The 21,277-nt window shown below is 42.2% G+C and overlaps 1 protein-coding gene across 1 annotated transcript in view; it reads right to left on the reverse strand.

Moving 5' to 3' along the window:
• Pdzrn4 (PDZ domain containing ring finger 4) overlaps positions 1-21,277 on the reverse strand; it is a 159,806-nt gene that overhangs the window by 11,266 nt on the left and 127,263 nt on the right. The window contains exons 4-7 of the mRNA XM_041672118.1: positions 13,976-14,074; positions 11,674-11,736; positions 5,311-5,412; positions 1,104-1,220 (exon numbers count right to left, since the gene is read on the reverse strand). Of these exons, the coding sequence (XP_041528052.1) occupies positions 1,104-1,220; positions 5,311-5,412; positions 11,674-11,736; positions 13,976-14,074 (381 nt within the window). The remainder of the gene's footprint in view (positions 1-1,103; positions 1,221-5,310; positions 5,413-11,673; positions 11,737-13,975; positions 14,075-21,277) is intronic.

Raw genomic sequence — 21,277 nt, forward strand, 5'->3', positions numbered from 1 at the left:
TATATAGAAACTCCCACTCTACCTATACTGCAAAACAACTACCACCCAGTGGCATTACTTCTGAGCACGGGCTAGGAGAGGGGCCAGCAAGAATCCCAAGATACATCACTTCTGGCTGTGTCGACGGTGGAGTTACGACATTCTGTTTGGGATGGTAGCAGGAAAACATATTTCATTATTCAGGTTGGTGAGCTGTTAGAATGGCTATGCTTCACATAGTTTAACCTGTCAGGATTTTTTTTTAAAAAAAAACATCTTTTAAGATGAGTTAATAATTAATGTTGGGACTAGGATGATAATTAAACCAAGTAGTAAATTGACAGGAATGTTAGCAAGAGATATGTCAGGCAGATGAAAGACATGCATTAGAATAAAAAATAGGTCATTTTTTTTGTAGTGCAAAAATAACAAAAATAAGACTCGTAGACTTACTCTGCCATAGCCACGCCATGATCTTCCCTCATTGTGTATTAATTAAGGTCAGGAACTCTATTCTTTCAAACATTCTAAGTAGCAGAATGGTACTTGGAACATTAAGAGTTCAAATTTCTGTTGAATGAATATGTGACCGTAAGATAAGATAATGTCGGTCACCTCAAATAATGCTGTGGGGCATGCATACAGCCGGTACGGGGCTAAAGATCACCTTTATGGTTGTTTAGGTGCACACAGGTCTGGTTAACCCATGAAGTATACAAATCCTTATATCACATCTTCTTCTCTTTACATTTATAGAAACATTTTATATTATAAAGTCCAAATTTCCATTTTTGAAGTTACTCCACATTTGATAGCTGCTTGTTCCTAGTAATTATAGCCAAATACAACACACATATTTACTATTAAGTTTCTGCAAATTACACTGAAAACTCCCTATTTCAACATCTTAATGCTACTGTATTATATTAACAATATTGCTCAGGCTTTCCAAACTGGGAATAATCTTAATAGAAAAGGTCCGTATTCCTTCTGCTTCATTTGAGAAGATCATTTGCCCAAAAAGATTACAGAGTTGTTTGATCAACCCCTTTGACTGTGTTTCCTTACCCATTAGAGAAAACTAGCGACATTTCCAATGATGCTGTTCAGATGGGTGGCCCTACCTGCTGTAGCTCACTGGCTGTGCACTGGGCCCCTTCATTATGTTCTTCCTCCAGCATCTCTGAGTTTAACTCCTCTAAGAATTCATTCCTTTCATCTTCCAGCCAGCCTTCATCCAGCTGCAAAGGAAAACATTAGTACATTACATTACGTTAGGGAGACCCATGCTAAAATAGGGTAAGCCTCAATGCGGGCTTGCCGACCAGCTCTCTTTATCGGTGATTCTCTTCAGAGCCGCAGCCCCCCTATAGTCACCTCTCAGAAAGAAGAAAAGGTGAGACAAAAAGAAAGGAAGAAAAGGATTCTCAGACCTTTTATCCTCTACTGAAACAGCTTTAGATTTTTCTCTCATAACTGAGTAAATCCCACAGCACCGAGCATTACCTTCTTTCAGAACCCATGAAAAGCGCACTGTATAATCCACAGCTGGCGTGCTCATTATCTCCCACAGCCCTGGCTGAAAAGAACTGCAGTGGTTCTGATCCGGCTATGAGACAATTGGGCTTTTACCATGAACAGCATCCCCCAGTGCGACTGTATACAATGCGCCCCCAACAAGCAGATTTTACCCTTATCCTGCTTTTTGAAAAAAATTTTTAGTTGGATGACTCAAGATAGCAAGGTGAAGCTCATCATAAAAGACTTGATAGACAACAGATTTTATCTATAAAAAAAGAAAAGAAAAAAACACCCCAAAGACTAAAAACCAATCACCCAAACTTTAATTATTTTCTCTCTCTCTCTCTCTCTCTCTCTCTCTCTCTCTCTCGCACTGTGTGTGTGTGTGTGTGTGTGTGTGTGTGTGTGTGAGTGTGAGTGTGTGCATGCATGCCTGTATGTGTCCAAATTCCATGGGGTCCACCAGAAACTCAGAGGACATCCTGTGGGAGTATGTCCTTTCTTGGCACCAGATGACTCCAGGGAATCAAACTCAGGTTATCAGGCTTGGTGGTAAGTGACTTTATCCACTGAGCCATCTCACTGGCACCTAAATTCTTTAGGAAAATAAAAGTAACCTTAGCCATGCCTGCTTATTCACAGGGTCCTGAGAATTACTCAAGGCCTCAAGCGTGTTAGGCACAAACTGTACCATGGGGGACAATCCAGCTCCCATCACGTCTCTTAGTCCTAGGGATTCTGGCCAATGTGGTCTTTAAAGGAAGTGGAGTGGTACACAGTTCCGTTTGTGGGTGAGGCACTTTCAGTGAACCCTCACTGAAACAAATCTTGTTGGTTTCTTCACACAAAGTGAAGTAGGAAGCTGGAGATTGCCGTCACACTTTGATGGCTGTAGACAGCCAATGCGGATAATTGGCCTCCGTTTCTGGAGCTGGAGTACACACATCAACTGTTTATGCTCATTAAATGACCCGTACTGCCATCAGAACTCTGTTCACTCTGGGCTACAAACAGCACAGGTGTCTACTAACAAAGGGGCAAGAGTCGGAGGTGTTTTCAATAAGAAACCTTTAACGACAAATGAATGTTCAAAAACTTAAAAAGAAGAAAAGCCAACTTGAAAATAGGACATTAAGTGGTACCAACAGCGTTCACACACTCACATGACGTTTATTAACAGAGGACAGTTCATGGCGTCATCATAGTTAACATTCATTTTGACAAAACGCCTGGGAGAGGGAAAAGTCACGGAGGACTTGCCTCCATCAGGTTGGCCATGGGCATGTTTGTGGGTACATTTCTTTAGTTGTTAACGGAGGTAGGAAGGCCCATCCCGCTGTGGGTGGTAGCATCCCTGGGTAGGTGGGCCTATGTTATAACTGGTCTATGCCAGTGCGTAGCATCCTCTGTGGTCTTTGCTACAGCTCCTGCCTCCAAGAACCCGCAAGGAGCTCTTGCCCTGACATCCCTCAGTGGTGGGGTAAAACAAACAACCAAAAAAGCAAACAGTTCTTTCCTCCCCAAATTGCTTTTGGTTCTGGTGTTTATCACAGCAAAAGACAGCAAACTATAATGCACGGATTCCATGGTGGCCATTAAAGCCCACACAGAATTATATTACCTCAGATCTAACTGTATGCTAAAGTTCCTTGCAAGGACCAGGAACGAAGGAATAGCTTCACAGGACAAGGTGTGGTGTCTGCACAAAGTAGGTTAGGTCAGACACAGCACCTAGTAGAGAAAGGACGGAGTACACCGTCTCCAAACCGGTGGTTCCAAGTTTCTCTGAGAGCTCTTGCTGCCCCCATTTCCCGAGGGGAACGGGATAGAAAGCAATATCTTTAATGGTCTGAGGAAGAAAATGGGCAGGAAATGAAAGAAAGGTGACAGGAAAGGAAGGAAATGAGTTATTTAAAAACATTGCACAGATGCACACTACTGCCCCCAGCAAGCACATAGATCATTCCCAAGGATCTGGAGAGCATTCGAAACATTTTTAAACATGCTATGGAAAGCACACAAATAGTGTGCTTCCTGATTTTCCCTGCTCAAACTACACACTCACGCAATGCAACAAGATATGCTGAATTTGACAGACAAAGACAGCAGGTGGAGAAATGGGATTCGTCTGCTTTTTTCTTTTTTATCTCTACCATGTACCTTGTTAATTCTATTTTAAAGGTATGGTGTTATGATGAATTTTCTTGGATGATTTCACTGGAAATCCAATTTTCAAAGCAATTACATCTTTTCTAGTGACATGTAGAGCTTTTTTTCAGAACCAAGGGTGAAGGCAAGCCTGGTTTGAGCAGGGGGTGTGGTGGTCTGTGGCACTGGAGACGTCTGTTAGCAAGGGGGAAAGAGTCTGATGTGATGATTCGCCCTCCAACACTGACTATTGCAGAGGGAAAGCTCAGGAGCACTAGCCTGATAGCCACCCTCTGCCAGCCAGGTATGCCTGGCAAAGAGTGGCAGGTTTAGTCTTAAGCCATTAATATCTATTATTTCTATTACCCATTATGATCACTCTGGGAAACGCTTCAGTTCTAAATTCATGAGCTTCCCAGCAGCTACAAGGGAGAACAGGAAATTGCCTTATAACAAACCCTTTCCACAACCGGGATGGCCGCTTGATTCTTTCCAACTTACCAAGAACTTAACTGTTCCCCTTTATTCTTTTCTTTCTTTTTTTCTTTAAGGGAATGGGATCAGTGAGATAATTGGCTCAAGAATCTTCCAGATAATTGTGACAATTTCAAACGTATTTTAAAATTCCCTCCTAGCACGAAGGCACTCCAGCCTGGTGTACGGGCTCATTCCTCTCCACCACGACCTCAGATGTGCGGCTCTACTCCGCTCCAGGCTACGGCAGACTTTATGAGAACCATTTAGAATGGTCAAGGGCATAAAGGAAATATATGCGGAAGGAGGGGTCTTTTTATATCCACTCTATTCAAGTCGGGACCCAGCCTGACACTGAAATACACGTTCTCCGTGTAATTTATAGAGAGAATGTAGTTACTGAGTCTGAAAAATATCAGATCAATAGCCCGGGAGACAAACGATGACATAACTAACTTCCCTCCCACAGCTGACAGGTGGGTAGGACAGTGACAGCGTGCTGTCCACTCTGCGTTCAAGAGGACAGGAACAGGAAGTGGAAACAGGCGTGAGACAAGTGCCTTTCCCTGACCATTTACCTCTCCTTGTTGCTGATGGCACCTTTCTCTTTCAAGACAGACAAGAATTCCTTTTGAAGTGTCATTTTTGGGTGGCAGGAAAATGTTTTTGTCACGTTAATTATGGAAAAGAACTTGTGTCCTCCATGGAACTACACCAGAGAGAGTACGTTTCATAGTTATTTTAGGAAGACTTAATATGATAGCTACATTTGCTAATATTTTTCTCATTAGAAATCCTTCATGATGCCTTAATATGCCGATTATATATTTTAGGTGGAAGCCTAAAGGAAGGGTCTATACAGAATTTAAAATGAAATAATCTGAAGTCAACTATTTCTCATTTGTTAATGCATTTAAGAAACTATCAAGCAGACAAAGAGGATTCCATTTTGTGTGTTTTAAATTTTTCTCTAAAATCAATGCTTAGCTATTTTTCCTGGAGTCTTCAGTAGGCTTTTCTGGGGGTGAAGTTAGACAGTAAGAATCAGCCTTTGCAGTGTTCTGTATCTGTGTTTATACAGACAGCCATGGAAGAGATTCCATGCCGCCTAGCAGGAACACATAGACATTCATTCATGAACCCAGTGAATATAACGTCCAGGCTCAAGACCCTGCCCTCTGTTCGAACCTGCATATCGGGCCTGGCGACCAGGAGAACAAGTCTCTTACACTCCTCGCTTGACAGCAGAGCCACGGCCTCTTCCCGGTTCTGGATGTCTTCCCCATTTATCTAGAGAACAAATGCAAGTGGCACATTAGTTTCTATTTCCACAATGCTGCACACAATAAATGGCAAATATCAGCTCATTTATGGTGAATGTATGGACAATGAAACTCCCACAATGGGCTCATCTTCGCCCCTCCGTGGAAAGTGCCTTCACTCAATTACACGCGCGCTGTAAGAGCCGTATCGATCCCTGAAGGATGGTGGACATCACAGGAAGCAGTTATGTTCATAAATGTCCAACCTGCGCCCTGGCAACATACATCTAGCAACACAATTAACCAGCCCCTGACAGGTGACGTTCATCTTTCTCCGCTCAGAGTAATGGAAGTGTCACTCTGAGATAATAGTGCTGGAGGAAGCGGCTGGCAGTTCCACAACTGAAATCCTTCATCCTGCACGCTCCCCGGAGCCAATTAGAGAGCCGCGAAGGACCCCTGAGCAGGCTGCGCTCCCAGACTGCTGCTGACCTGGTCTCAGTTAATCACTTCGTGTTTGGGTGGGAGCCTGACTCAGTTGTCCAAACATCACTCCAGTTATATCCCAGATGAGTCTCATCCAAAAAGAGAAGAGCTCTTTAGGACCCTGCTCCCTACACTTGACTCCTTCCAAGGGTTTACCCATTTCCTCTTTAAAAAAAAAAAAAAAATCACATGCAATATTTTAAGTATACTTGGAAATTTTAAAGATTGAATCAAGTAAAATTGACTTTTACCAAAAGAGGGAAAGAAACCAACCTTTTGTGAGCTTTATATTGTGCAGAAAAAAAAAATCCTACAGCATTCAGGCATGCCCACATTCTTAAAACAGAGTAAGCATCCTTGAACTACAATTTTGTGTTCAGATGTATTTATTTTTAATTTGGCAAATTTTCCTTTGGATGCTTAAAATCATTTTGTTTTATTGATTTCTCAAATTCATAGAGGCAATGTTTTCAACCTCTAGCATATTATCAAAAAATGTGGAAGTTTCAAACATAGAGGGAAGTCCCTAAATGAAGACTAAATAGGAAAGAGATGTGGCCATGCTAGCCAGGTTCTCCCTCCAGCAACTTCATATTTTCACTCAGAGTTTCTACTTGCGGGTCTCTGGGATTCTGTTTGCTCGACAAGGACAGACAGGGTTATCAGAAAACAGGGAAATCAGTCTTAGAATCTCACTTTGGACCACTGAATCATCCTTATCCCTAAACCCTTATTAGAGATGCTTAGGAAAGCAGAGCACAGGAGAAGAAAAGCACCCAGCTCACATTTCATGCTCTGATCAAAACAGTTGCCTCCTCCGTTTCTTGCTTGTCTGTACATAGAAGCCCCAACACTCGTGGGGTTCATGTGTATTCCTTTTTATTCCTAGTTCTCAAACAAGCCTTGTCCAGCTAGGACTGTGGTTTTAACAGACCATGGCCTTTACCTCTTTGGGTCTAAGGGCTTCCGGTTATTCCATGGCACTTCTTACTTTAACTGCAGCACAACTGTCTCGTTCTAGGCATATTTGATTCTAAATGTCCTGTCATTTCCGATACGGCTAAGCTCCATGTTTTTGTCTGGGATTTAACACTCACTACTTTCCCCTCTGGCTTTCACTCAAACTTATGCATATTTTCCCTTTCATCACCCAGATTCACCTGCTACCACTCTGCTCCTCATCTCCACTACCCTAATGTTGCTATCGTGTTTGCCAACGTAGACTAGATGCTCATAGTGGCTTTTTCAGAGGGTCGTGGTAAAACTATTTGCCTGGCATAATTTCAGAGTATGCCCCTATAGATGCACAAGCTGTATTACCCTATCTATCTATCTATCTATCTATCTATCATCTATCTATCTATAATCTATCTATCTATCTATATGTGTGTGTATAGTATATATATTTAATCCACTGTGAAGGCAAATTATATCCTGCTAAGTAAAGACAACAGAGTAAAATCTACAAAGACTTATTTATGTAGGAGTTGGTCTGTTTCTGTCTAGACAGGTATTTATTTTTGATTTAGTCTTAACGTTTACGAGGACACCAACACAGCGGCATGTTTACTTCTCAATCCCTCTGTAGTTGACAGTCAGCCTTTTTCCTTGTAATCTCATAGTGGCCTTGCATCTTGGCTTCTAGGATTGCCGGTAAACACAAAACATTTGCTGTAGAAGTCACTCACCTTCGGGATCACACGGGATGAAATGAAGCCACCGCAGAAATTTGCTATTAAAATATTATTCGCTATTTTCTTTTTCAAAATAAGGGTCACTTTATCCAACTGGTTGGTAGATTTCTGTATTCTCGGGATTTTAGTTTGATGTTCAAACTGATATAAAGCAAGAAATGTGGCTGTGTGTTTCAGCAAGGAGCCCTCTCAGAAATGAGAGATCTGAGGAGGGGAATCTGATAGAGCTCTCACCCTTCAGCTGCCTTTGTTCCTGGAATAATGGCTTGTGGTTGCAAAGCTGCTAGTGGGGAAGCAGCTTGCTCTTTCCCAGGAAGACACAGCACATCAGAGAGAGGAGAATGATCTCCAGTCCTGTCCCCCTCGGCTTCCTGAAGGACATTTGGCTTAAGAAAGAAGGGATGAAAGCCTCAGGGAAAACAATATGATAATGTCGTTCAAAATGAGGTTAATTTTTGTATAGAATAGATTTAGACCTCATATCTTCTGCGTATAAACATGCAAATATTCATTCCAAAATGGGTATTGTTGGGGCAGGAGAAAGTAGGTATGTCTTTGTGCTGGATGAGAGAAATGAACCAAGCTCTCATTTTAGGTCTGATCTCCAGCAAAAGGAGTGTGTCGGGGAGCAATGCCCAAAGATCTGTAAGTGGCATAATATGGTTTTCCTGCTTGCATATACCAGTATGTAGGCTTCGGTAGTGTTGTACCGGAGAAAGATGAACATCTGAAATGTTGGCATCCAACTACTTTTGATATTTCTAAGGAAAACCTAAGCATCTTGGGCAAAAGAAGGGGACTAAAATGCATGTGTATTTAATAACTAAGAGAGGGAAGGGGAGGGGTATATGCTGATACAAAGGGGCTAGAAAAGACTCGGGGAAAACCATTGTCCAAAGAGAGGAAATCAACACATAGGAAGTCACTCTGCATGCCAGGTCAGATATAGTGCTGAGAATGCAGACAGCTCACTCAAAGGCTGTCATCCCATCATTCCTTTTGGCAGAGCCTTCACAGAAGGGTGACTTTATTGTAGGCACATAGTTGGCTCTTTGACCAGCATGACAGCAGGTTGCTTACAGGGACTCTTCTATGCTTATGCCTTCAAGGAGACAGTGGGGCATGGTACTGTCTCCTTTCAGAAACCAGTTGTTTGTATGGCATTTAACCATTGCAACCTGACTCAGAAATGCCTTCTTCGGCTTTATAATTTTTTTTTCAGGTAAATTTCAGGAACAAGATGGATCTAAGTTATTGTCAATGGCATGGCAGATAGAACCACCCAGCACTTTGGGAAAAAATATATTAGAACCGGAAACATTCCGGAGAGGCTGATTCATGTTCATGTTTTGTCCTTCTGCATGGTCCCTTTCTGATGTCTACCAATTGTGAGTCTGTGTGTGTGTGTGTGTGAGAGAGAGAGAGAGAGAGAGCGAGAGAGAGAGCGAGAGAGAGAGCGAGAGAGAGAGAGAGAGAGAGAGAGAGAGAAGAGAGAGGAATGGGCATCATCAGAAAGTCATCTAAGATGTCTATGGTATGCTAGATGAAGAAAATATTAGCTCCACAATGAGGGCAGACTCATAAATACACTCCCCTTAGGCCGTCATAAATAGACAATTAAAGCCACAGCTTCTGTAAAGAGGTTAATTTAAATAAACGCCAACCCAGAAACCTTATGGATAAGAAGTAATTCCTCTGTTTTCTCCATTGCCCTCTCTCTGGGAAAGGAGTCATTAATTGTTCATTATAAGGTTTCCCATAATCTCTTCACCAGACAGATGGGAGCTATTTGTCTGTGGGTACAATTTTGTCACAGTTTTATTTAATATAATTTCACCATCACCCTTAAGACACTTTGCTTCCTATGTGTGTGAGACAAAATTGAATTCTAGGCTTTTTAATGTGATGTGTGTGTGTTCATTTAGTTTGCAGTATTTGTCACAGAATGTAAAGTAATCTGGCAGAAAACAGCACTTTATCAACCCTGCCATTGTTTCTTCAATGAACTAATTCCATTAAGGAATTCTTTATTATTCCGTAGGCGTTTTCCTTCAAAAATAAATCTGCATACAAAATAGCTAAGAACTTAGAAGCTTCAAAATATGCGGTCTCATGGAAACACATGCACTCCCACCCCTTTCTATCCAGTTAGCCACAGAACTAAAGGATGTAATCTTATTAAATGTAATTTTCAAAACGGTGTTTGCCAATGAGAGAAGAGCCGGCTGGAAAGTTGAAAGGGAGCCAGGTGATGGTATAAGACGAGGTGTGTGTGGGAAGAGGAGGAGGCAAGAGCTGGAAGAGGAGGAGGCAGGAGCTGGCGGGGACAGCAGGGAAGATGACAGTGGATAGATTCGATACCTCAACATGTGGCTGAATAGGATGGCCACTTTGTGGGCACGAATCCTTCCAAGCTTTTCGAATACTCAACATCTTACTGTGTGTTAGCGCCTAATGACCTGAGAGCCACACTGTTTGGGTGAGCTGGAGATATTAATAAGGCAACAACACAGTTAATAGTTCAATTCATTTGAAAAATAGAATATTCCAACCTTCCATTATCTATAGTAAACACTAACTTCTTGTGTAGGCTACCCTAGTATAGCTTCTCTGCAGATTTTATTCATCTGTCCTGAATGCCTGTTTCATTCATTGACATGTGTGTGTGTGTGTGTGTGTGTGTGTGTATGTTGACCATGTGTCTCAAAACAAGGCCATGTCTAGATTGCCAGACAGACATTTTATTCCCCTGATGTATCCAACAATGGACACAGGTCCATTTGCTTAACTACAGGCCACCACTTATAAGCCTTCCTGCATTGCATACTCTTGGAGTTTTCTGGAAACTGCTTGGACCCTAACTTATCACAGACTCATCCCTTTTATTCTTTCCTAATTAGAACCCTAGAGGGTTGTTGGTGGATAGGATCTGTGGTATCAAGCTAAGGAAAAGAAGGAGTGGGAGCCTGATGGGGGTTAGCAAGTTTGCCCTGGGGGCTGGCAGGGTGAGACACCAAGCAGCTTAGGGACCCCTCCATAATGCCACGCTCTTCTGCCATCATGGGTGTGAGCTTCTGTCTTCCCGTTTAGACAGGGCAGGGTGCCCCTAGTGCATCTTGTCTATTTCTGAAGCTCAGAGTTGAAGTAAAGAGTTGAGTCTAAAGCAGCATCTTCTGGGCATCCACTCCTAGCTGGAGAGATGGGAACTCTGGATATGGTACCATCTCTAGAAGCTCTGAGGACTTTTAAGTGGGTACTCCTTCAAGCAACCATGCTCGTACCTCTCACTCTGTTTTACACCTGCAACTAAGAACTCAACTCATCACTTTCATTTGGGGATTGACCTGAAATTTAGTCTTGTGTGGATTCTTCCAGTCATTCTTTAAGGCGAAGACTCCGAAGAGATACCATGAGCAGAGGCAGGTTTAGAACAGGCCTTGGGCTTTCTGTGAACCGTTATCAGGCAATGGGACTCTTTCCAGCCCTGGACCTGTCTATGATCAGCTCACTGTTTCATATTTCTCAATCAACTAGAATGTTTTCATATTTCTCTGTGGAGAGGAAATCACAGCTCTTCCATCTGGCCTTGGTAGCTCCCCCATAAGCCATGAGTGAAAGCTGCTTTGGACTTGTAGAGATTTGTATAGTAAGGGAACACATGGATCCATGTTCAAGTAGTTTATTTTGGAAAAGACTGCCATTGCTGCAGCTAGGAGTAACAGCTACTGCTGATGACCAGCCATTTATCATCATTGTGCTAAGCACATTGCACCCAACTTATGTAACCTTTGCAACAACAGCAGGTTATATACCTTACAATAAGAAAATGGGCTTACATGGAGGAAGGCAGATAGCATGCCAAAACCAATAGTGGAACCAGAAGGCAAAACACAGCCATCTCATTCCATGGATCTCAATAATTATTACCTAATAACTATTGAGAAAAGTAAACCACCTTTACTTTGAAATGATAGCATTTTGTTTTATAAATGATAATATGCAAAAGCCACGACAAGCTCTTTTCCTCCTAACATTTTATAAGAACCAAGATAAAATAAAAGCTGTTAGACTGCCTATGGGAAACTTGAGAAAATAATCCCATCACATACTTGTAAAATACGATCCCCTTCTCGAATCCGGCCATCCTTGGCAGCAATGCTATTTGGGTCAACCTGTAATAGAAAAAGCATATATCTTCAGGGCCATATGCTATCCTTCTAAGAGTTGAAAATGCAGTTTTAAAACATAGTACCTTAAGATAGTATAGTTTTAGACAATATTGGCTCGATTCTCTATTGATTTATGATAGGGTTATCTCATTTTTTCTCTGTCAGAATCACTAATTCTAGAGCTGTAAATGAACATCTTTAGAGTTAGCAACAATAAAATGGACCAGGCAGACCTTCATTTGCAGGTCATTTTTCCATCCCCTCTCCCTCCATCTGGGCCCTCCCTTTTCACATCCTTTCTGTCATTTCTGAAGCCCAGTTGTCAGATAGTCTTTAGCTGACAGGATTGCTGTGACGTCATTAACACCAGGACTTTTCTGGACCTAGGAAATTTACATGATACTAAGGCAACTTGTAAATAATCCTGGGGATGTATTTGAAAAGCTGATAGTATCTCAAGTCCATACTTAGTAAATGGATTTTGGAGCCACAAGTATGTTATTGTAAAAGAGATATTTAATCTATATTGTTCAAGAAGTGAAAAAAAACCCCTATCTATACATTCTGTTACTTGGCGCCACTTTACATATAGTGTTAATTATATCAACTTTGCATTATTACAACGAACAGCTATTTACAGCTCTACTAAGAATGTTCCAGTATTTTAAGAGGCCACACCAGAGTGAAGGCTTTTGGTTCATTGGGGGTTTTACCTATTTAGCATTATAGTTTTATCTATCCAGTCCCTGTGATAATTTCAAGTCATTTCTAGACTTGGCTTATTCCATCAGTGATTCTTGCCTGAGTATTTCAAGTAGTGCCTGAGGTTGATCTGCTCAGTTCCGACATTGCATGTTATTAGGGTCCTGGCTGAGAACTGAGAAAGAGCTGATGAGTCAGGCACTGAAATTCTTTGCGCATACTCAAGAGGGATGAGGACAGCTCTTCACAACGGCACGTGCTTAGTTTCTGCGGCTTTTTTTTTATCACCTTTGAAAAGAGAGATTTCGAACCTGATCTATTTAAACGCTAAACGGAGGCTTAACCAGAATGAAGAGGATTCTATTATCAATGAAGTGTCCCCTTTTTAAGGCCATCCATTACATGAAACTTTGTCCTTAACACTGTAATCAAATCACCTACAAAACTGCCTGCTTCTGTACACACATTACAGACAAGGTTTGAGCGGGCGTGTCTTGCCTCCCCCATTCCTGGGTGAAGAGGGGTCACCGGAGTCATTCATTTTAAAGACGTCTCCAAATGAAGTACACTCTGCAGAATTATCCAGGTGGGAAGGAGGCAGTAAAATCTTTGGTAAAGAGAGAAAGAAAAATCCCATTCCGTCTTTTCAAAGTTGTGCTGCTCTCCAGGTATTTCCGTGGCAGATCTCTTACAGAGTTGCACAACCAAAGCAATTCTGCAGAAAACTGTTGACTGATTTTGTTGGGTGCTGTTTAACACTGTATCCATCATGGCTCCGGCTGCAGGGAGCATTAGCTTCTAGGCTGTCTAACCCTTACAGACATTTCTGTAGGAACTAAGTTATGGAATATACACATCTTCATGGGTGGCGGCAAGCATAGGGTTAAATCATGAGTAGTTTTAATTGAAAAAATACATACCATTTTACATTTTCTAAAATGATCTACTTTTCCAGATATCTATTGCAGTAAATTCTGCTTGGCAGTCTTTCAAGCTCACACTAAAATGGTGACTCAAAAGTAGTTCTTTGCCTCTTGAAAATGATCATGTGGTTGGATAAAAGAAATGGACAGATGTACTTCCTGGGTATTTAAATCTGTCCACACCATCAGCAGAGTAAAGGAGGTGATTATTATGACTGTTAGTTTAAAATAATTAGGCAATACTGCTGTTAGCAGAGTATAAAGGATGCAATGGGATGGAAGGACAAATGTTTGGGGACCAGAGTTCAACTCAGCCTGCTGCTCTCTTGTGGGACCTTCCGGGAATTTATTCCAATTTAGACAGTGTTACTACTTTCTCACTTTTCCTTGCTGGGATTCTGCAGGGAAAGCCTCCATGCTAAACAAGCTGATGATAATTGCATTACTTGGGCAGCATAATTTGCTTCCCTAATTGAAAGTGGCAAGAATTGGAAGGCGGCCAGTTCTTCACATCCAGGCCTTGCAAAGAGGCTTTTCTCCTCCTGAGCCCTTTCAAGTCATCTCTCCCTGCTCCCTCCCGTCAGGATCCTGCAGGTCCTCTCCACAGCATCTCTCACCTCGCTGACATAAATGCCCATGTCTTCTTCGTCATCGGTTCGGTAGCAGACTGTCAGGCCCAGCTTCTCTTGACTGCTAACACGACACAGCTCAACCTCCTGAGAGAATGCATGCGTATTGAGACATTAATCTCAGCGTGCAAACTAAAAGATGCAGTTCCGGTCACTGTGAGACATTTTAAGCATTATTGCTAAACATCTGAAATGAAACTTTCATAACAAAAACCACTGAAATTTACATTTATCAAGTATTTCTGTGTAGTCCAATCAGCATTTCAGGCTTTCATTTTGTAGTTGGAAGTATGCAGAATCACATGAATTCACACATAAAACTGCATAGATTATTAAGCTGGAATCATAAACTACTTGAGGATATCAAAGAAGGTAGAAAAAGCTTCACAAATATTGTTACTGCATTTTCCTCTGTAATGTAATAAAATGACATTAAGTTTGAACAAAACGAAATGACTATACTGAATCTTTCTGTCCGTTCTTTCTCTGAACTTTGTAAAGTGTGCTAAGAAGCGAAGGTTTGTGTAGGTCAAGTTAAAGTTTTCTATTACTCTACAGCAACCCTTACTCTTGGAAAGAGAAGGGTTCATCGGCTGAAGGAAGAGATATCAACCGCCATATGGGGCAGGGGGATGATTCAGAATGCAACAGTGAATGAGCAAGAATATCCATTCACTTGAAATGCACTGCTAAGGGGCTGGGAATGTCCGACTCAGGTAATGTGTACTGAATCCACTTCCTGATTTATGTTCAGAAAAATAATAATTTCAGTTTCGTATAATGAAATGGGCTTGGGCCACTTTCTGACACAAACCAGGATAAATCACACAATTCCAGGTGTTAAAAGACAAATTGCAGCTGCAATCCTGGGGAACTTGTTTCTATTGTGGAGAACATAAGGCCTATTCCTAAAGAATCAGAGGAGGGAGAAGGGTGTAATTTGGAAGAGAAGCCTGGAGCAAGGCTCTTGAATTCAGCCCTGTAGAGTGATGTGATTCCCAGTTCTATGAATGCTCCCCCCTCTTCATTGCCCAAAAAAGCAGGTGTTCATCATGGACTCAGTCACTACCAGGAAGGGTGCTGTCATTCCTTCCTAGTCTTTCCCTGTCTGTGTATTATTTTGTAAAAACAACCCATAATTAAGAAGTCTTTCATTTTTTGATGGGAAATGTATGTATTTGTGTGTGTATAAAATGATTATGAAGGCTAATAATATAATGATATGACCATATATGTCTTTCCCAAATTAGATGTAGAAATCCTAACCCTCAATGCCGTTTTGCAATTAGGAGGTAGGACCTTTGGAAGGTAATGAGTAGTAAGGACATGAATGCAATTAGTGCTCCAATCAAAGGGGCAGAGCGCACAGTTGCCCTGAATCATGCAGACCTCGGGGAGAAGGTACCCTGGGGGAGGAGGAGGGCCCTAAGAGCCACCACACTGCTTCTGAATGGATCCTGAACCTTCCAGCTCCAGCACTGAGAAAGGTGTTTGAGCTTCATGAGTCTTCTGATTTTCAGTGTTTGCTACGGCAGACAGAAAGGACTAAGACAGCAAGCCCTAGCTTAGCTGCCCAAGAACTGAAAGAGCAGTCCTAAATACAGAAGAGTTCACTGGACTACAAGCAATAGGGTGCTTTCTACATCATTTAGTAAAATTTGGAGAAGTCCCCTCCCTTCAGTTTAGTCTATCAGAGGCGCCCTTGTCACTGAGTAACAACCGTTTGTTTAAGCGGTGTGCTGTAAACTATGGGTAAATCATTAACGAGACCACATACTAGCATAAACTGCAATGACCAAAAACTTCCTAGACAACAGCAAATAAAACAAAATTTAGTCCTATACCCTGAGACAAGTGCTGCAAATTAGAGCCAAATGAAACTTTAGGGAGCATAAGTGTGCTGAGGTGCTGGAGTTACTATAGTTGCTTCTGAAAGCCAGCTGAATGAGAATACCAGCAAACATGCCAAAATGGGTGCAGCAAAGCCCACCAAGCTTCAACCACACAAAGAACTAAAGGAAACTGCAGGCAGGAGAGATGGTCCTTCCCAGGAAAGAGCACACCAGTTGGGTGTTCATTGTCAAACGGTCAGCCCTGCAAAATATACATACAGCTGGGAATGGTGGTGCACATCTCTAATCCCAGCACTCGGAAGCAGAGGCAGGTAGAACTCTTTGAGTTTGAGACCAGTTTACATAGGGAATTCCAGGATAGCCAGAGCTATATGGTGAGACACTGTCTCAAAACAAAAACCAAACCAAACCAAATCAGAAAACAAAAGAGAAAAACAAGTAACATTATATGGAACATTAAATACAACAGGTTATAGGTTGGGATATATTTGTATATACAAATACATATATGCATATAATAACAATTAATGAAAAAGAAGCCTTGAAGAACAAGGAGAGATATGAGGGGGCCTTTGAAAGGAGGAAAGAGAAAGGAGAAACATTGTAATTAAATTACAATTTCAAAAATAACAACAAACCTACCAAATTGTCTGGGGAGTAGAGAAAGGTGGGAAATTCCTTACCCTCTGAAAACAGGAAACATGTTTTTGTCACCTGGAGGGGAAATGCATACACCAAGCAAAGGTTTCCCCCAAGTTGACAGTGGTTCATAGTGCCATAGGCTGAGCTCCTAACCAAACCCATATTTCTCAGCAGGAGTCACAGCCACAGAGCTGTCTCTTCCAACAATAGTATAGTGAGCAAAGAAGCCTGCTGTTCTTAAGAGGTCTCCAAGGAAACCTGAGCACACTGCAGAGAGATGCCTTTGGAGCCCTTCAATCAGAGCCATCAGAGGTCTTTATGGTCTTCTAAAGGGAGGAAGGCTGATGTCTCATGCTGGGGAAGGCCTGTGCCTCTGGGTGCACTTCTCAGTGTTTGCTCAGAATTCTCAGAGCTCCCGGTTCACTTTGGGGTCTGTCTACAAGAGGCGGATATGAGTGCTGTGTGAGAGGATGGAATGAATCCATTAACCACAGAACCACTGGATCACCCACATGGCATCCATTCCCTAAAACGGCAAAGTAGCTGCCTAAGAATTTAAAGGTAAGACATTAAGATCTTGAGGTAAAAATACTATTACTATTAAACCTATGTGGGCCAGGTGGTGATGGCTCACACCTTTAATCCCAGCACTTGGGAGGCAGAGGAGAGCAGATCTTTGTGAGTCTGAGGTCAGCCTGGTCTACAGAGTGGGTTCCAGGACAGCAGGGGCTACAGAGAAACCCTGTCTCATAAAAACAAAAAACAAAACAAAAAACTTTGTAAAGAAAAAACACTATGTAAAGTGAGCATTAACACTGTCTGTTTGTCTAGGTTTCCAGTAGGCTACTTTCTGAGAAGGCCTACCCTCTCCCATATCTAGCCAGCTGCATTTGTCTTTCTGCACAGGTGTTTTAGGCTTCCTGTTTAATCACACGACCAGCAAAATCTGGTATTTGAGGTGAGCTTCTCTTACAAGTGTACTTGAGAAATAATACTGATAAATAAATCCTCTTTAAGAGGCTCGTTATTATAATTCATGTAAAATATGGTGTAATGGTACAATTTTATGAAAATGATTTCTTGACATCTAAAACATTTAACTTTGGGCAGAGCGTAAATCCAAGTCCACAATAAACCATAAGATCATTTAAGAATATGTATTTGAGGGGGGATAGAAGGAGAGAGTACTGGGCAAGATGACTGGAATTGGGGGGCTTGGGGATGATGAGGAAACCTAGTGCAGTGGAAAGTCCCTGGAATCTATGAGAGTGGCGTTAGTGAAGTCTCCTAGTAATGGGGAACACAGAGCCCAAAGTGGCCATTTTTTTGTAACTAGGCAAGTCTCCCAGCAGTGAGACTGGGGCATCAACCCAGTCACAAAACCTTCAACCTACAAGATGTCTTGCTTTGCGAGATGTGCTAGGATAAAGATGGCTGATGTGGGAATTCCTTCTGTACATGTGTTGCTTTTATTGGTTAATGAGTAAAGAAGCTGCTTTGGCCTGTGATAGAGCAGAATAGAGCTAGGTGGGAAAGCAAAACTGAATGCTGGGAGAAAGTAGGTGGAGTCAGTGAGATACCAGGTAGCCACTGGAGCAGACAGATGCCAGAACTTTGCCTGGTAAGCCACAGCCACATGGTGATACACAGATTATTAGAAATGGGTTAATTTAAGATATGAGTTAGCCAGAAATATGCTTAAGATATTGGTCAAGCATTATTGCAAATAATATAGTTTCTGTGTAATTATTTCAAGTCTGGGTGGTGAGGAATGAACGAGCAGCCTCAGTCAACAATTGGCACCCAATGTGGCCAACTAAATCCACTTAAAACCCGAGAGTTAGACCAATGACTGGTCTAACTTGAGGCTCACACCAGGAGAGGGAGCCCACACCTGACACCACGTGGATGACTAGAAACCAGAGGCTGGGCAGTCCCAGAAACCCAGGATAGTAGAACCAAATACTACTGAAAAAAAAAAAAGTCATAGATCAGTACCTAGTCCAACTGTGTTCAGAAAGGCATCCTCCAGCAACTGATGGGAGCAGAGGCAAACACTTACTGCCAAACACTAAGTGAAGCCAGAGAACCCCACAGAAGGGGTAGGGGAGGAAGGATTTAGGAACCAGAGGGGTCAAGGACACCACGAGAACACAACTCACAGAATCAACTAAGAAAGATGATAGGGGCAAACAGAAACTGAAGCAACAATCACAGAGGCTGCATGGATCTGAGTTAGAAACTCTGCATATAAACATTATGTTTATATAGTGTTCTTGTGGGGCTCCTAATAGTGGGAGTGTATGGTATTTCTGATGCTTTTGCCTGTGTTTGGTTTTGGGACCCTTTTCCTCCTACTGAGTCACCTTGTCTAGTCTTGGTATGAGAGTTTGTGCCTGGCCTTATTGTAATTTGTTGTGACATGTTTGGTTGATACCCCTGAGATACACCTCCTCTCTGTCTGAAACAGAGGAGTAGGTGTAGGGCAAACTGCAATCAGGATGAAAAGGATGTGAAAAATAAAAATTTAAAAATATTATTAAAATATATATTTAACTTGCTTTTCTACTGTGTACTCAGCCTTTTTAAAGTTAGTCTTCATTTGAAAAAATCATGGATCAATCAACCTTACTATGCCTAGGATTGCCTATACAATCAACTTTTCCAACCTAAGCTAATTCATGGCTTTAATCTTCTATTCCCCGATGAAGACTAACATATGTGTATATGTCTGTGTATTGTGGTAATTGTTTGCTGGAAGCATGCTGCAGTTGAATTCAACCTGAAAACCAGTATCTGCCATAAATGCAGTTATCAACATGGATATAGCCTGATATGTCTGTATGCAGTGCCGTTTACAATTCTGAGTCAGGAAATTACCTCTTCTTTTGGAAAATTCCTAGAGATTCTGTAACGAGTCCCTCATTCCCTTCCCATACCATGTTCGCTGTGCTGTTAAGTTCAGAGGAAAAATCCACTGTTAAAGACAGAACTAGGGACAGCAGGATATCAAAAAGACATTCATACCAGACAAGTCATGGATAGACCAATAATCTGATTTACAGACAGATGAAAGACACAGGGAGCAAGGTAGAAAATTCAGACTTGGGTTCAGTCTTGGTCAAATTAATCTAAGAGAAAAGGCTATGTTTTCATTCCTTAACACATAATCATGATTTGGTGTCTCTGGGGTATCTTAAAGGCATTCACTGACAAACTGTGAGGATAGAAGGTTATCTCAGTGGTTAAGAACCTTGCCTTCTCTTCCAGAGTGCTCCTGTTTGATTCCCAGCACCCCCTTAGTAGCTTACAACGGTCTGTAGTTGAAGATCTAGGAGATAAGATACTTTCTTCTGAACTCTGACAGCAGTCATACCTGCAGGCAAATTTTCATTCATTTAAAAATAATAAAATAATTTTTTAAAGGTCATGTAAAGTGTGATCCAACAGGGGTTAGTTCACATCAGTGCAGGCAGAAAGCATAGAGCTTTCTCTGTGTGTGCACACATGTTTATGTGTGTGCTTGGGTGCTCGGAAGTCAAGGATAAATGCCATTCTCTTCCTCAATCAGTTTCTACCATTGAAAACATTTTTCTTTATCTTTATGTATTTAATGTGTGCATGTGTATAGGTTAGAGTACGACTTGTGGAAGCCAGTTTTGTCCTTCTACCTTTAGTTTCACGGGGTGGGCTTAGGTAGTCGGGCTTGCAGCCTTTAGCAGCTGAGTCACCTTTCCGGTCCCACCTTTTTAGAGCCAGGGCTGGGAGTTCGTTGATTGGCTAGACTGGCTGGGACTCAAGCCCCTGGAATGCTCCTGTCTTCGTGTCCTCAGCACTGGGTTTTCAGGCCCGTGTCACTGTGTAAGGGTTTCTCATTTACACGAGGACAGGAGCTCCAAAACCAGGTCTTCAAGTTTGCATGGCAAGTCCCTCTTCTACGGAGCTGGCTCCTCAGCCACACATAGCTTTAACTCATGGACTGAACTCCAGGGGTAGAACTTCAGGCAATGGGAGAGACCCCAGTATAATGGATATCACAACTTACAAGCCAGAGTACCCAGCACCAGTGTAGCCCTGCACCCCTTCCTGCTGTGGCTGCACAGTTCACAGTGGTCCATGGAAACACACACTTCAGAGGGAAGGTTCTATGACAAAGGCACTTCGAAGCAGCTGCCAGCAACACATTTCTCTGAGGTCAGGGGAGCTGTGCAGACGGTGTGAGGTGATTGTCTTGCAGAGACCCCATTCAGCACTCCTATGCAGGGTCCAATAGCTTCCGAAGGAATGCTTCCGGTAATGCATCAGGCTTCCCTGCATCTTCACACCCATCTCTCTCTGTCACCAGGAATCCACTTGAAAAACATAAAAGTGAAAAGCTGCTGGATCCCCCACAGAGATAATTCATGGGTGTCTGCGAACTTCAGGCCTCCTGCACTGATGGCCATAGCCGTGTTAACATCGCATTGTGTCCCAAATTGGTGCTCCAACAGCCGTGTTTACTTCACTATGAGCAACCTTCAAAATGCCATGCTCTGGGAATGGATAAGTTTCTTTAAAAAAAAAAAAAAAAGCAAACTATGGCATTCATTCCTGTGGGGACTGGATTGTTGTGGATGGAGGTTGGAAAAGATCTCAGAAGAGCTTGCTGTGAAATAGCCTAGCCTTTGAACAAGAGGGAGCGTTTTTAACAATGGGATATCGTCTCACCTAGCCAGAGTCACTCCATCTTCATCACCAAATAAGGCGAGAGACTGCAAGTGAAAGAGGAAGATTGCACAGCGTGGGAAATGCAAAC

This window comes from Microtus oregoni, unplaced genomic scaffold (genome assembly GCF_018167655.1).
Source record: "Microtus oregoni isolate MIOR12 unplaced genomic scaffold, Mior012 000022F_ref0000154, whole genome shotgun sequence".
Classification (NCBI taxonomy): Eukaryota; Metazoa; Chordata; class Mammalia; order Rodentia; family Cricetidae; genus Microtus; species Microtus oregoni.